The sequence below is a fragment of the Argentina anserina genome, chromosome 3, assembly GCF_933775445.1.
Source record: "Argentina anserina chromosome 3, drPotAnse1.1, whole genome shotgun sequence".
Taxonomy (NCBI): domain Eukaryota; kingdom Viridiplantae; phylum Streptophyta; class Magnoliopsida; order Rosales; family Rosaceae; genus Argentina; species Argentina anserina.
In genome coordinates, this window is record NC_065874.1 from 32,837,730 (window position 1) to 32,852,608 (window position 14,879).

The window sequence follows — 14,879 nt, forward strand, 5'->3', positions numbered from 1 at the left end:
CACAATTATATAATTTGTATTAGACTATTGGATTCATTAGATCCTCAGATGGTAAATCCCACAAGATGCTATCTGAGTTGAATATGTTAGATCCATTTCTCATCTCCTTTGCGCCCTCAGACACCTCTCCCATTTCTTCATCAAGTTTGCCATGCAAATCACCTTGCTGGTCTGCCCCTGTGCATGTGCTTCCCGCACACATGCTCTGGCTCCAGGGTGAACCGCCCTCTTCATTTCCGAAGGTTGTTAGCCCGTAGTCAAATCCAGACATAGAACGCAAGGGGTAAGCACTGCAGTTACCTGTGAGGTTTGCCGATGTTGCTCCCGTAGGATCCCATGATTTTTGTGAATGTAACATGTCTGGTTCTTGCATAGCCCTCGATAGACCAATCTTGATCTTCTCAATTGTGTCATCTCTTTCTTCTTGCTTACTGTTGACATAAGTGGCTGTGCGGTTCCCGGTTGTGTTAGAATGTTGGAACTGGAAGTCTATTGGCTTCTTTGTGAGGAGGTGAAGCATTTCATCCTTGAAGCAACCAAGTGCTGCTTCTGCAAGGTTAGCCACGTTTGGCGGTGCTAGAGTGGTTGCAATTTCGGCCATGAGGTGGGAAAAGGGTTTGTGGGTGACTGGATCTATCCCCATGCCTGACAGCTTCTTCTTCAGCTTTGTGTTCCAGTGGTTTTTCACATCATTGTCAGTGCGACCCGGAAGTTGTGCAGCGATCAAGGACCATCTATGAAGTTCAAATTAGTGATTAGTGATCAGTAATCACAAGATATGTGCAGTTGCGTTTTTTGTTATGTCATGAGTAAATTACCGATTGCCAACAACAGAGTGGAGCTTAACAATGGTTTGCTCTTCTGCGTCTGAGAACTGCCCATGCTTGAGGTCAGGCCTTAGGTAGTTGGTCCAACGTAGCCTACAACTCTTCCCACATCTTTGCAAACCTTGTTAATCATCAAACAGACTAAGCTTCAGCATGTAGCAAGAGAGATAGAGACGGTGAATTATCGATGAGACGGGGAAAGAGAGGTTCTTACCGGCATTCTTTGGAATGAGACGCCAGTTGCGAGTGCCGTGCTGGGCAATGTAGGAAGAGAGCTTGTTATCTTCTTCAGGAGTCCACTGTCCCCTCTTCACATTGTCTTTCTCACAGCATGGAATTCGACCCATCTTCGAGTAGGTAGTACTTTTTGGAACTGATCGAGAGTAGTGAAAGTAACCAAGAATAATTGATTACTTCTAGTTGAAGTAGAGCCTGATGATCAGTAGCAAGCTAAAAGGCCGAGAAAGCTGGTATTTTTCTCTTTGATTTGGGTACTAATCAGGGGGTTGTGGAAAAATAAATAGATGGATAACAATTTTCTTGGGTTGTCTTTAGTATTGTTTAGTGTGGGATGCAGGTTACCTATACTTGCATTGTTTATATAAGGAATTTAAGGGATGAGTTGCAAGTGCATGGGGTGCCAGCCATGGTGAAGAAGCATCGAAGGTGCATGAGTTCATTAAAGAATTCAACGCCATTGAGCGTGTGAGACCTTGGCCGGTAGCTCACCCACAAAACACCTGGTCAACCTCATCTCTCTCTCTCTCTCTCTCTCTCTCTCTCTCTTGTTGACCGCATGCCTTGATCGTTTGGGTGGATTTCTGCTTCACTCACACAAAACAACTCACACAGATCGACGAGGGAGGAAGGTCTTTGTTTCTGAAGCTAAGGCTGCTGGTTGCACGTGCGGGTCACAACTCACAAACATGCATTTTCTTCTTTAATGGCTAGAAGTACCATCTTCATGTTATCGTGTGACCTATGATATGTGGTTGTCTGCCTGGGAGGCCATATGTTACGTACTGATGCATTCATGCATATGTGTTGCTTTATTCAGTCTTGGTTCTAACTTCTAAAATAGAGTGCATGCATGATGCTTCATTAGCTTGTTAAACAAACCTGATCGATCAGCTTTGATGAATCGTTAGATCGACGGTGAACTTGTTCTGCCTCTACTTAGCATAGGATAGATACAACCACCTTGATAGTTTCTTTTAACAGGTTGATGAAGACGAGCTAGCAGTGATTGACATGGCCTCAAACACACCTCCAACATTACGTGAACCTGTACGTAACATCCCATTTATCATCAAGTTTAATTAACAGAGGAAAGAGTTTCAAAATTTTCACACAAAAGCTGTTTACTGTATATATATATATATATATATATATTAAGTTTGAAGTCACAGAAAAACACCCTAGCTCCTATGTAAGACTTAGGATGAGGGTATGGGAGACATTAAGTTTTGGTACTATCTACATGAAATGAGCGATAACTGGGATGCATTGAAATCTCCAGTCAACTGCATTTGCTGCATAAGTGCCCAATGTATAGTGAAATTAATGACATACAATATGAAAAAAATATACTAATAACTGATAGAAACAAATTGATTTATTTAATTATGAAAAGATTACATGGATCCCTAGCTAAGTTTGGCACTAATGAGTCCTTCAATTGATCCAATGAGACCCACAACTGTCACAAGAAAACAAACAAAACTGAATGTCTGTAATACTATCCATTTCTTGGTCCATATCCCAATTTTCTTTTGTACAAAGTACATCTCTACAGGAAAGTATATAGCCAAAGGCCAAAAGTTCAAGGCTCCTAGGACTCCCAAAACTTGGTTGAAATAAGGAAAGAGCATTGCAATTCCTGTAGTCGAAATGACATAAACAGTCCGGAAACATAGCCTGAATAGATTCACTTGAAATCTCGGAAACATGGGGATTTTAAAGCTGTAAAATTTGTTTACAAATGCACTGTTTGGATACTTGTTGCTAAACCATCTCTCAGCAACTGCAAATACTGGCTGACTAAAGACCTGGATGATTAAACATGTGAAGAAAAGAACACAACTTCGAAAACTCCAAATTATGAATCAAACTTTGAATTCACAATATCATAAGTGGTACCTGATATCCTCCCACCAAATGAAGAACAATGCAAGCATTGGCAAAATCAACGAGCCAGTAAGGCTCGAAAAATCCAAATCCAGTCAAGATATTCCCTGGCGTATCATCCCCAAAGGCTGCATATCCAAAGCAACCGCAGCAGAGGTAGAAGAAGGTTGTGACAAGGATGGCAATCAAAGAGGCCTTCTTCATCATGTAATTTTCGGGTGGAGGGGACTTTAACGTATCCTAGACGGTTCAAAATTATGATGTCACAATTTAATATCAGCTTCTGAATTAACCTTCTTCATAAGGTGTGTTGATCAGAATATTTTTTGTCTAAAAGATTATAAAGGAAACCTGAATCTCAAGAAGAATGATAGAGTATGGATAGGCAAAAGCAATGTCCCCAAGTGCTTGGAAGGCTAAAAATAATTTGGCGGAAACAGTAGAGGTTGCAACTCCTGACCAGCTCCCTTTAATACTCCCATTTTCTGCAATTATTATCACACCCTTAAAAAAAGAGGATCCAGAATTTGGCAAGCTAATAGAGGATCACAGCTGCCTGCAAATGAACTCAAAGTTTATAATTAATGGAAGAATTACCTATTACTTTGGCTAAGCCTAGGCCAAGTCCAATAGAAGAGTAGGCAAAGGACATGATTGCTGCAATAGCTGAAAGCCATTGCATGTTATGGAAATCTGGAATTTGTGACACAAAAATCTGAACAGCTCCAAATATCAGCATATAGAGAGTATGCCCGTATGTACATGAAGCCTGATGCCCTTCCGTGTGATAGCAGTTCGACTTCTGAATTGCTCTAAAGTAACAGAGGACAAACATAAAGCTTTTCAGAATCGATAATTAAACTTACAAAGTGATAAGGGTGAAACTAAGGGAAACAGAAGCCTGTACTCAACTAAATTATGGCTGCAATGACTAATTAAATCAATACAACTATGCATGCCTATAGAATGCTTCAAACTGTGAGAGTGTATACACTCTTAATTATTTGGATCTCTCCAATAATAGAAGAATTCCTGTCATGGTCACCTTTGTATTAATTTTTCCTTTAGAGTTGGATACATCTGAAACTGTGACTCACTGACTCTTACAAATTTGTAATTATGTGTGTAAGGTTTTTCCGTTTCCATAATCTGGCTGTGCTCAATCAGAATACCTTACAGATATGTTTTTACCTTGGCATAACAGCCGACAAAGTACAAGTTGATGAACTATCGAACCAAAATTCTGAAATAGTCCTAGAATTGCACCATCTCTAAAAGCAAGTTTTCAAAAGCATACAGTCATTGTTCCCACTGATCCTAATTTATTTCTTCTCACCAAATAATTGGAATTCTCTTTTGGTCTATCAGCAGAAAACTGCTTTACAAAAGTAGCATTTTGGTACATAGCATCTAGGAACACAAATTGACAACTTTGAGTATGTATTCGAAGTCCCTAGTGCTTACTAAGTTTCAATATGATAGTATCAAATAAAATTGGCCTATATAAAAAACAACCTAGTCCAGAAGAAAATTAAACTGGATTTTATTCAAACAATTCAAGACTAGTAAATTCATGTATTTCAAAAGCAGAAGAAGGTTGGTAAAGGATTTCATACTTGATACTGCTAGCTGTTGTAATGGTATAGGCAATGCCACAGCCATACAAGCTCTCATGTACAAATACGGCAGACACTGTTTGCAGCTTGTCTCCTAAGATTCCATCATGCACACAAGTCATGTTATGAGAGTTTTACTAGTTATAGAGATTGTATAATTTAGAGGTTAGCGATGCAAACCTAAGTACAGCTTCACAGCTTCCATATAGGACCTGTTTCGTGTCGGGGCATGTGGATCCGGGTATCTGTAACAGTCGGAGAGCATGTTGTTGGAGACAATAGTGACTGAAGCAAAGACTATCATAAGCAATGGACCGGCAATCCACCCTAGCTGAGCCACACTCCAGGCCAGGGATAACACCCCTGCTCCTATCACACCTGTTATAATATGTGCCAATGCCGTCCATATGGTCCCTATATACAGAAGATTTCACACAAAACATTAGCTCCTAAATCTGTTAATAGATTCTGCAGGTTCTAATATTCTATTACAATAGTGGACGTTTACAATAGTAGTAGTATTGCTGCTACTAAGAGGTTTCAAATGGAACTATGTTCACAAGTCTGAAAAAAGTTGGTTAATTGTCTTTAAAGGTTTCAAATTTGAGCTACTTTATGTCGAATTTTCTCTATTGCAATCCCACATTTGACGGAAGAGGCCTTGAGAATTTGAAAGGAAACCAAGTTTCTTGTGAAGTATTCAAATTTTGAATACCCTTACAAATAAGAAATTGAATATGTATGAGCATATTAACCGAGTCCATATTTGCTGTTAAAATAAAATATAGTATGACAATACATTTTTGCTGTTGTCTGAACTCTGAAGGCATAAGTGCATAACTGTGGGAACACAGCTCTAAAGAAGAAAACAATCACACAAATGGTTCGTGACTGTACTTCCTCAACTGCCACTCAAATTATTTACCAAGAACCTGAACTTGCATATATATTCTCTCAACCAAGAACCAAATGTATGAGAGAGTGAACACTATATCGATCTCTACTGCTATGCCAACAAATGAAACCAAGAACTGAACTTAATGGGCTTAAACAAACTTACCGGTTCTTTTGAAGTCACCACTGGGTTCCATTGTTGAAGGCAAGCCAAGGAGCAATGATGACTGCTGATCTTCTTCTTCTTCTTCTGCTTCTTCACCACCCACCTTTGTATCCCTGAAAATTTATATGGTAGATCCACTGTCCTACGTACTTGTCAGAGATTTGGAAGCATTTACAAACCTCCACCAAAATTTCCATGTGAAGGAGAGCTTTCTGCTCTGGTCCAGTACCATCGTGGATTCGTGGTCCGACGCTGTAGACCGTTTGTCGCCGTTCGCGCAGTGAAGAATCATTTTTATCGTGAAAGATGGGGGGGTTGGTTTGCAGGTGCCTGGTGGGCCACAAAAATGGATTGAAAGCAACAGAGTTCTGTTACGTAGTTGTCTGCCTTACTTTTCTCGGGTTGGGAATAGTTGACCCATTGGTGTTGCGCATCAATTGACCGACGCACGACGACTGATCACCGATGTTAAATTTTTGTCATTCTAGTAACTACAGTGATGTTTTAGGTAAATATAATTCTATTAGGTGTAAATATGTGAAGTATAAACATTTTATAAAATTATGAATAAATAATTATTAATGTGGTAAATTTGTTTAGTTATTTATAAATATTAAGAACAAAATTACAAATAACTAAATAAATTTAATGAATTGTAATTTTAGTTTAAAAAGTTGTAATAAAATGTATGTCATACCTCAAGGAAAGGTATTGTAGCCGAGAAGTTTTTATGTCTGTGTTCTTATGGATGAATGATCTAACACAATTATAAGACTCAGCGGATAATCTGGAGATCGATTACAACATTTACATGATGGACTAGTTGCTCCCTAAATAAAATTGTGCATTAATAGTGTTGTGGACTTGTGGCCATATCTGTGTTCAGTAGTGGTTTGTCTACTAGTACAAGCAAAGAATTATTGAAAATGGAGTCAACGCGCGTAAGCTCAACAAATGATTCGTCGCGGCCTCGTTAACATAGAATTAACTCCGCACAGAATCCTTAGGAATTGAAGAAATTGTCCCCATAAAAATTGTAGAACATTAGTAAAAATCCACATAAAAATTGCAGAACATTTGTAAAACTGAAATTTATCAGGGGGTTTAGAGAAATGCTTAAGGAAAATATGCGTGGCGGTTAAAGGCTTCGTGTGTAATCCACGATTCCACCATTTCCACGAGTAATCAAAATACCTTCGTTTAGGGTTGATGAAATTAAAGCCCGTTGGGCCAAATTTGAACTTAATTAAATGAAAATTGTGGAGGCCCACGGTAAGAGCTGATGTGTAATTGTGTATCCACGAGTAATCAGGAAATCTTTGATTCCTACTCATCAAATCCTATATATAATTGGAATTTGGAAACCTAGCTAGGATTAACCCTTATACATACGCTGTTCGTTTATCTCCACAGCCGCAATCACCTCTTGCTTTTTTGCGTTTCCGAAAACCGACAGTGATCGATATCAAGAAACCCTAAAATACATATATAAATCATCGAGAAGAAAGATGTCTGCAGCAGTAGCACTGTGCGGAAGCAAAAGGTCTGTTAATATTGTGATAACACTTGGTTTAGTACACCGTATTCCTTGTGGATGACCTACGCCGTACTCTTTGTCTTTTCCCTGTCACAAGTGGCACACGTCGTCAAAGTAAAGACCACGGCGGCGTGGCCTTCAACTCCCCGACGCTTAAGTTAGAATGATGGTAATTTATGCAGAGTTACAGTAGGGGATTTAGTGTACCTTCCTTATGAGGTCAAGAGTTTGACCTCTTATTGTTGAGTTGAGGTAGATCGTTTACCTATCTCTCGGTGTGGAACGAGGTCCGATTAAAGTGTTCTCTGGAGTCTTCTTTGAGATGCGCGTGAGGGCGCGTCCGTAGTCGACAGCTAAGATGTGAGTAACGGTTTTCTGGATCTGACGGTTAAGGAATGCTTTTGAGAAATCAACAGGCGAGATGTGAGATTGAGTTTACTATAAAAGGGTGAACGGGATAGAATGGCTGTCATTATCGACAGATCCAAGTTTTCGAAATCCAAATTCTCTCATTCCCTCTTTTTTGCTCTCGTTTGCTCTCCTTCACGTTTTAGAAGAAACTCATCGGGATCTTTGTGCGAATCGGTTTTTTGAGGTATGTTTCTGATCTGAATCTCCTTTATACGGCTAGTGGCTTTGGTTGTTTGTTGGTAGATTTGTGTTTATAGGGTAAGTCAGTGGTTTTGGGTTTGGGTTTTTCCGGCAAATTGGTAGGTTTTGGGTCTATTTAATCTTTGGATGGGTGTTTTCCGGCCAAGTGGGGTGTTTGTACGGGCGGTGCTGATGGGTTTTCGCCGTTAACTGGGTTTGATGTTCTTCGTGTTCTTCGTGTTCTTCATGTTCTTCAAACTCGTTCTTGCGAGGTTCGTAGGATAGATCTAACTGACTTTCTGACTTCTAGTTCTAGGTTGTTCGCCTTTGACTTCGGTGTTGCTTGCTGCGACGTAATGCCTAGGATAAATATACTAACTGACAACGATTCCGCGTCTGCAGAGGGAAGTTGGTCCGCGTCATCATCCTCTTGGTCGTGGACTAGTAAATTGGAGGCCAACTACTTGGACTTGGTGCGGCGCAGCGGTGGGAATGACTTGCGCCGTGAAGATCGTGCTTCTATCTTTGCAAGAGTGCTAGCGAATTGGGACACGAGTGAGTCGTCAAGCACCATGGAGTCACAACATGAGGAAGTTGGAGAAAGTGAGGTGAATCTCGCTCTGGGCCAAGATCAAGGCGTATTAGAGCGTATCGCGAGTGCCTCGGGGACTAGTACTTCAGGCCCAACACTGAGCCCAGTGCCTGTAAGGCGTTGGTTAGACGGCGGAGTGCAGAGGTCAGAGGTGGAAGAACCGCATGGAGCTGACTCCGCCGCGGTGGATGGCTACGTGGAGGAGTTTAAGTTGCCTACCACGATCGTTGCCCGTGCAATTCGGTGTGATGAGTGTGGTTCGATGCTGCCTAATGGGTACGCGCTAGTTAGTCCTTCCGTACTACGGCTTGGGGTGGAGTTACCGTTGGATCCGCGCCTGCAGTGTCTTGTGGAGGAGTTTGGCTTGGCTTTTGGTCAAGTCAGCTACAACATGTGGTGAGTCCTTCTCGGTCTCTGCTCGCTCTTCCACCTCTCAGGGTGTTCGTCTCCTACTGCGGCAAAAGTGCTCCATTTTTTCAAGGTAGATTATAACCAGGGGAATGGTAACGGAGGGACCGCGTGATTTGTGAGGCGAGATGAGCGTAGTAAGTTCCAAGTCTTGGAGAACTGGCCTACCTCGGAAGCTAACTGGAGGAAAAACAGCTTCGTAGTAGAGAGGGAATGGGAATATGGGTGTATTAACGGGGTAGAATATCTCCCAGAGAAGCGTATTCCCTCACGGTTTCAAGCCATTAATTGTAGGTTTTAATGTTTTACTAAATTTTGTCGCTACGAAATAACTGCTTACTGACGCTCCTTTTTTTTTTGCGCAACGGGAAGGAGGTTGGTGTTGTCAGAGCGGGAAGTCGATTGAGTGAATCGTGTGACATACCTTTGGAGGTGCCAAGGTGAGGACCTAGTCCACGATTTGAAGGTACTGACGAACCCGTACCTCTTGTTCGAGCAAGGATTACTCCGTCGCCATCGTAAGTAAAAGTGCTACGCTCTTCAGTCTTATATTCTTTGTTTATGGCATACTAATCTGTTGCTACGTGTGCAGCTACGACGCTCTCAGTGAATAGGAATTTTGAGAAGTCGGAGCATATCTCCTACGCAAGATTTCTGCAGCAAGAAGATCCCGACGTAACACCGAATACCGAAGGACTAGCTGTAACGATGTTGTGACGCGTTATGTCGAAGAAAGTGGCGGCGTCCACGAAGAAAGTGAATGCCTCAGCGAATCGGGTCGAGGATTCCCCGCAGGTCGTGGATCTGCCTATTCCCTCTCATGTGAGCATGTCAAACGAGCAAGGGTTGCCGCACCGGAGCGATGCAGAAGGAGTAGGCCGCATTGATGCCGATCCGCATTTGGCTGATCCGGCGGTGTCCCAAGAAACCGGAAGAAAGAAGAAGGTGCAGAAGGCGGGCGAGTCTTCAAGGAAAACGAAGTCCTCTGCTACTCTCGAAGATGTGGAGGATACGCTATGAAGTCCTCTACTAATGGTAGAAGCTCCGCCTCCTAAAAGACAGAAGACTACGCAGGTGGCGCCTCTCACCTTTACAGATTTTCGGGTCTACGAGGATCTAGCAGTGCTGGATCGTAGTCCCTTGAGCCAACTAGGAGCTCCGGAATTGGAGAAGCTGGTCCTGCTCAGTCAGCGTGCCGGGCTCGGAGGACTGCGGCGACCTGAAGGGTCCGGTCTTGAGTTGCGAAGCCCGCTTGGTCTTCCTACGACGAGGGCGGCTAAGATGGTGTTCAACTTGCTCGACGCCGAGCGAGATGCTCTTGAGGCGCAGCGTCATCTTACCGAAGTGATCGAGCGGGATATCAGTCATGCGACAAGGGTTTTATTTCTGGAAAACGACTTGGCCAATGCTAAGGCCAAGTTGGAGAATGCGGCAAACCTCCAGGAGGACCTTCGGCAGGAGGTTGCCCGTCGGGAGGTGGCCGAGTCGCTTGCCCAGGAGATGGCCGCGGAGAGAGATGCATTATAATCTGCCCTTGCGGAGGCCGAGGAGCTTGTTAGGCGGGTGAGAGAGGAGGCACAGACCGAGAAGGTCCGCGTAGCGGAGGAGGCCGCATCCAGCGCAGTGGCTGCCTTCAAATCATCCGCGGAAATGACCGCGTATCTGGAAGGGTACTACGTCACGGCCGTGGGTGATATGATAGCGCAGTTCCAAGAGTTGGAGATGCTGGATCCTGCAGACTACGAGGTTCGGCTGGCGGAGAAGGGCTTGGAAGTACCGCCAATGCTGCATGAGGTGATTCCGCCCTTTTCACAACCTGCTGCTGCTGCGGAGGCTGAAGTGCAGAGGGAAGATGGTAAGAAAATTTCGGACTCTTCTTCTTCTGGTTTATCTTGTGATAATGAGAGGTCTGATTCTAATCCGGAGACCCCTTCTCCTACTCCTCCTTCTCAGAGCATCATGATGCACAACCGCCGCAAGGCAAATCGGGGCAAGCGGCGGGGCTAGAGGCTGCGAGTACTAGCGATGCGGCCTGAGCGATGTCGGCGTATCAAGCTGCGAGGGAGAAGTAGGATGGGATGATAAAAGACTTTAGCGTAGCCGGAGAGCATCCCTCGTCCCCGTAGTGCTTCATTTTCATTTATGTAATTGTTTTTTGCATTTTCCCTTCTATAATGGCCTTTGTGCCGAACTCGCTATCTTTAATGAATAGAAGTTGTCTTTTGGTCCAAGTGATTTTGTTTATATTATTGCCGTAGCAATGTTATGTGATTGTTATCTTATACTTCTGGCTACATGCTTAATGCTATCTTTGTTGTGCACACAATGAAATAGTATGTCGAAGGAATTTAATTGTCATAGTACGCTAGCGTAGTAAGGATCAATGGTTTGAAAAATTCCTCATTTCATTGATAGCCTAGCCGTAGCCGTGTACAAAGATAGCTTTGGCAGTGTGCCGTAAGTACTCAAACAGTCCAAGTACCTGTCTTGCGCTACGCGCGAACCCCTACTTGTAGAAGTACTTAAGCTGTTCCATGTTACAGGGGTGGGCTAATCTTTCTCCGTACTTGTCCTCTAGGCAATACGTGTTTGGTGCCACGATTTCGACGACTTTGTATGGTCCGTCCCATCTCGGGCGTAGTCCAGTGACCTTTGCTTGGACCTTCTTTAGGACCCAGTCACCTAGTTGTAGTGTCCTTCTCTTGACTCTGGATTTATAGAAGCGTGCTACGCGCTGTTTTTTCTGGATGTTATGACGGTGCGCTGCGATGCGTTTCTCTTCCAAGAGATCTTTATTAATTTGCATATTTTCCGAATTGGTGTCGGGGTCGAACAGCGAAACCCGTTGCGTTGGCTGAATTACTTCGATGGGAATGATTGCTTCCGTGCAGTATATTAGGCAGAAAGGAGTTTCGCCCGTGGCTTCTGTTGGTGTGGTACGGATTGCCCACAGTACTTCATCGAGTTTTTCGGGCCAAAGTCATTTGGCTTCATCCAGCTTTTTCCTAAGGAGGCCTTTGATCAACTTGTTAGCGACTTCTACTTGCCCGTTAGTTTTGGGGTGTGCTACGGATGCGAACTTGAGCTTAGTCCCTCTTGCCTTGCACCATGTGATGAGGTGGTCGTTATTGAATTGTGTGTCGTTATCTGTGATGATAGACTCCGGCGTACCGTGGCGGTAGAAGATACTGCGTTGCTGGAAGTTTTGGACCTTTTCTGTTGTAATAGCGGTCAAAGGCGCAGCCTCGATCCATTTGAAATGATAATCGATGCACACAATGACCCACTTGAATTGGCATTTCCCGACGGGAAGTGGGCCAATCAAATCCATTCCCCAGAGGCAGTTGATCCACATGCTGACTATGTAAGATAGCGGTTCTGAGGGTTGTTGTGGTATGGGTCCGTGAATTTGACATTTATGGCAAGATCTGGCGAGCTCCTGTGCATCGGAGGCTAGTGTGAGCCAATAATATCTTGTGCGGAGTGTCTTTGCAGCTAATGTGCAGCTGCCGTAATGGTTGTCACAATCAGCGCTGTGGATTTCGTTCAAGATCTGCTTGTCTTTTTTAGTTGTGACCCATCTCAGGTCGGCGTTCAGCAGACCTTGGCGGTAGAGCGTGTTATTCCGTAAATAATATCTTACCGCTCGTCTCCTTAGTTTCTTTGCCACAGTGTCGTCTTCGGGTAGCCTGCCGTTACGCTTAAATGCTATTATTTCATCCATCCATGAGGCTTGGTCACGCTCTACCTGGCATATCTGCTGTAAGGTCTGGGAGATGGAGGGATGGTAGAGAACTTCAACCCTGGTATCCTTTTGGCATTGGTGTGGTTGCGCCGTGGTGAGTCTTGCTAAGGAGTCCGCCCTTGCGTTATTAGCCCTTGGTATTTGATTGATGTGGTAGAATTCAAATCGTTTTAACAGCGTTGTGGCGTACACCAGGTAGGCTGCTAATTGCTCATCCTTGGCAGTGAAGGACCCGGTGATTTAATTGACTACGAGCTGAGAGTCGCTAAATACGTTGATGCTGGTGGCACCCGTGCTGAGGGCCAACTGTAGTCCCGCAATCAGTGCTTCGTACTCTGCTACATTGTTGGAGGCAGCAAAGTTGAATTTTAGAGCATACTCGAGTTCGAGTCCCCCCGGTCCGCTCAAGATCTCCGCTAGATTTGGCGCAGCTGGAGCCATCTACATGCAAGTTCCATGTCGAAACCTTGATGGGGTTGATAACATCATCTGGTACCACTTCCGTCGTATCTTGGGGAATCATTTCTACAATAAAATCAGCTGCGGCTTGTCCTTTTATGGCGGGTCGTGGCTTGTATTCGATGTCGAATTCTGTCAGCTCGATAGCCCACTTGATGAGTCGCCCGGAGTGTTCTGGATTCTGTAGTACTTGTTTGAGAGGCTGGTTTGTAAGTACGTGGATGCTATGAGCTTGGAAGTAGTGGCACAGTCGTTTAGCTGCTACGATGAGCGCGAGGGCTAATTGTTCCAGTGTTGGATATCTTGTCTCCGGGCTGTTCATGGCCCTGCCTGTGTAGAAAACTGAAAATTCTTTAGTTCCATCACGGCGAACTAAGGCACTACTGACCGCGGTTGTGGATACTGCGAGGTAAAGGTATAGAGGTTCTCCTAGCTGTGGGGTCGACAGTAATGGTACTGCGGCGAGGTAGTCTTTTAATCCCTGAAAGGCTTCTTGGCAGTTTGGTGTCCATTCGATCAGTTTGCTCTTGGAGCGCCTTAACAGTTTGAAGAATGGTCACACTTGTCAGTCAATCTTATATGAATCGATATAGTGCCACGAGTCTGCCTTGGAGGGCTTCTACGTCCTTCTTGAGTACTGGCTGCGCCATATCCAGGATGGCTTATATCTTTTCAGGATTTGCCTCTATGCCACGTTGACTGACGATGTAGCCCAAGAACTTACTTGTTGTTACGCCGAAAAAACATTTCTCCGGGTTCAATCGCATCTTGTGTTTTTTGAGCACATTGAAGATGGTTCGGAGGTTGGCTACGTGGTCTTCGGCTTTTATGCTCTTGGCCAACATGTCATCGGCGTATACCTCAATTTCCCGACCGATGTGTTGGTCAAACATTTGTGTGACGCAACGCACATACGTAGCGCCTTCATTCTTTAACCCGAAGGGCATGACGTTATAACAGTACAGGCCTCTGTCAGTAACGAATGTCGTCGCTTCCTAATCTGCAGGGTTCATGCGTATCTGATTGTACCCGGAGTAGGCGTCCATCATGCTTAGCAACTCATGACCTACCGTTGCATCGATTAGCTGGTCAATTCTAGGTAGGGGGAAACTGTCTTTGGGGCATGCTTTGTTTACGTTTTTGTAATCCACACACATTCGCCATTTACTATTGGCTTTACGGACCATAACACAGTTTGAAATCCAGTCAGGGTATTACACTTCCCGGACGAACTTCATGCCTTTCAATTTGTCAACTTCCTGGCGTATTGCCGTGCTTTTTTCGTCGTCGAAGCTTCGGCACTTTTGTTTAATTGGGTGTGCAGAAGGTTTGATGTGCAATTCATGCATGATGATGTCGGGCGAGATGCCAGGCATGTCCTCATAGGACCATGCAAAGTCTTCTATGTTGTCGCCCAAGAAACTTGTTAAGTCCCTCTCAATAGTGGGACTGAGAGTTGTGCCGACTTTGATCTTGCGCTCCGGATGGTGCGGGAATGGCGTGATGCTTTTCAAGGAAGATTCAGGGTTTGCCGGTGTTTTGGCCTCGTATGGCGTAGCCTTCTGCTTGCTCTTGCCTTTCGATGTTTCTTCATCTCATGCGTCGACGACTTTGTCGATCAAGCTTTCTGCGGCATGTACTACCAGGATTTCGTGTCGGTTGCGCGTCCGTCAAATCGCGCGTGTTTGGCAATTTTTGCTACGGATTGTGAACCCCGGACCTGTCCTGTTCCATGCGGAGTTGGGAATTTTATGAGCATCATGTGTCCAGTGATAAAAGTTCGCATCCGGTTAAGTGTAGGTCGACAGATGATCCCGTTGAAGGAACTGTAGGCATCGAATATGATGAACTCAGCTTCGACGCAACTTGTGCATGGTGCGGTCCCATTGCGTACTGTCATATAATCCGAGCCTAGGG

At 44.2% G+C, this 14,879-nt stretch overlaps 2 protein-coding genes across 3 annotated transcripts; both read right to left on the reverse strand.

Annotated features, from left to right (window-relative positions):
- Position 1: 1 nt before the first annotated feature.
- LOC126787891 (transcription factor MYB80) lies at positions 2-1,972 on the reverse strand. Of its 2 annotated transcripts, XM_050513807.1 has the most exons (4): positions 1,042-1,972; positions 819-948; positions 301-734; positions 2-228 (listed from the first exon to the last, which is right to left on the reverse strand). In XM_050513807.1, exons 1-4 carry the CDS (start codon positions 1,172-1,174, stop codon positions 20-22), a joined length of 906 nt encoding a protein of 301 aa, XP_050369764.1. In that variant the 5' UTR covers positions 1,175-1,972; the 3' UTR covers positions 2-19. The 2 variants fall into 2 exon arrangements, with proteins under 2 accessions (XP_050369764.1, XP_050369763.1); XM_050513806.1 differs by having other exon boundaries at positions 2-734.
- Positions 1,973-2,424: 452 nt separating this feature from the next.
- On the reverse strand, positions 2,425-5,843 carry LOC126787886 (probable amino acid permease 7). The gene is given in 8 exon segments (XM_050513802.1): positions 2,425-2,875; positions 2,967-3,194; positions 3,306-3,439; positions 3,552-3,766; positions 4,571-4,664; positions 4,751-4,984; positions 5,631-5,751; positions 5,753-5,843. Coding segments are annotated over 8 exon segments (1,503 nt in total). The 5' UTR covers positions 5,828-5,843; the 3' UTR covers positions 2,425-2,473.
- Between the last annotated feature and the right edge of the window lie 9,036 nt (positions 5,844-14,879).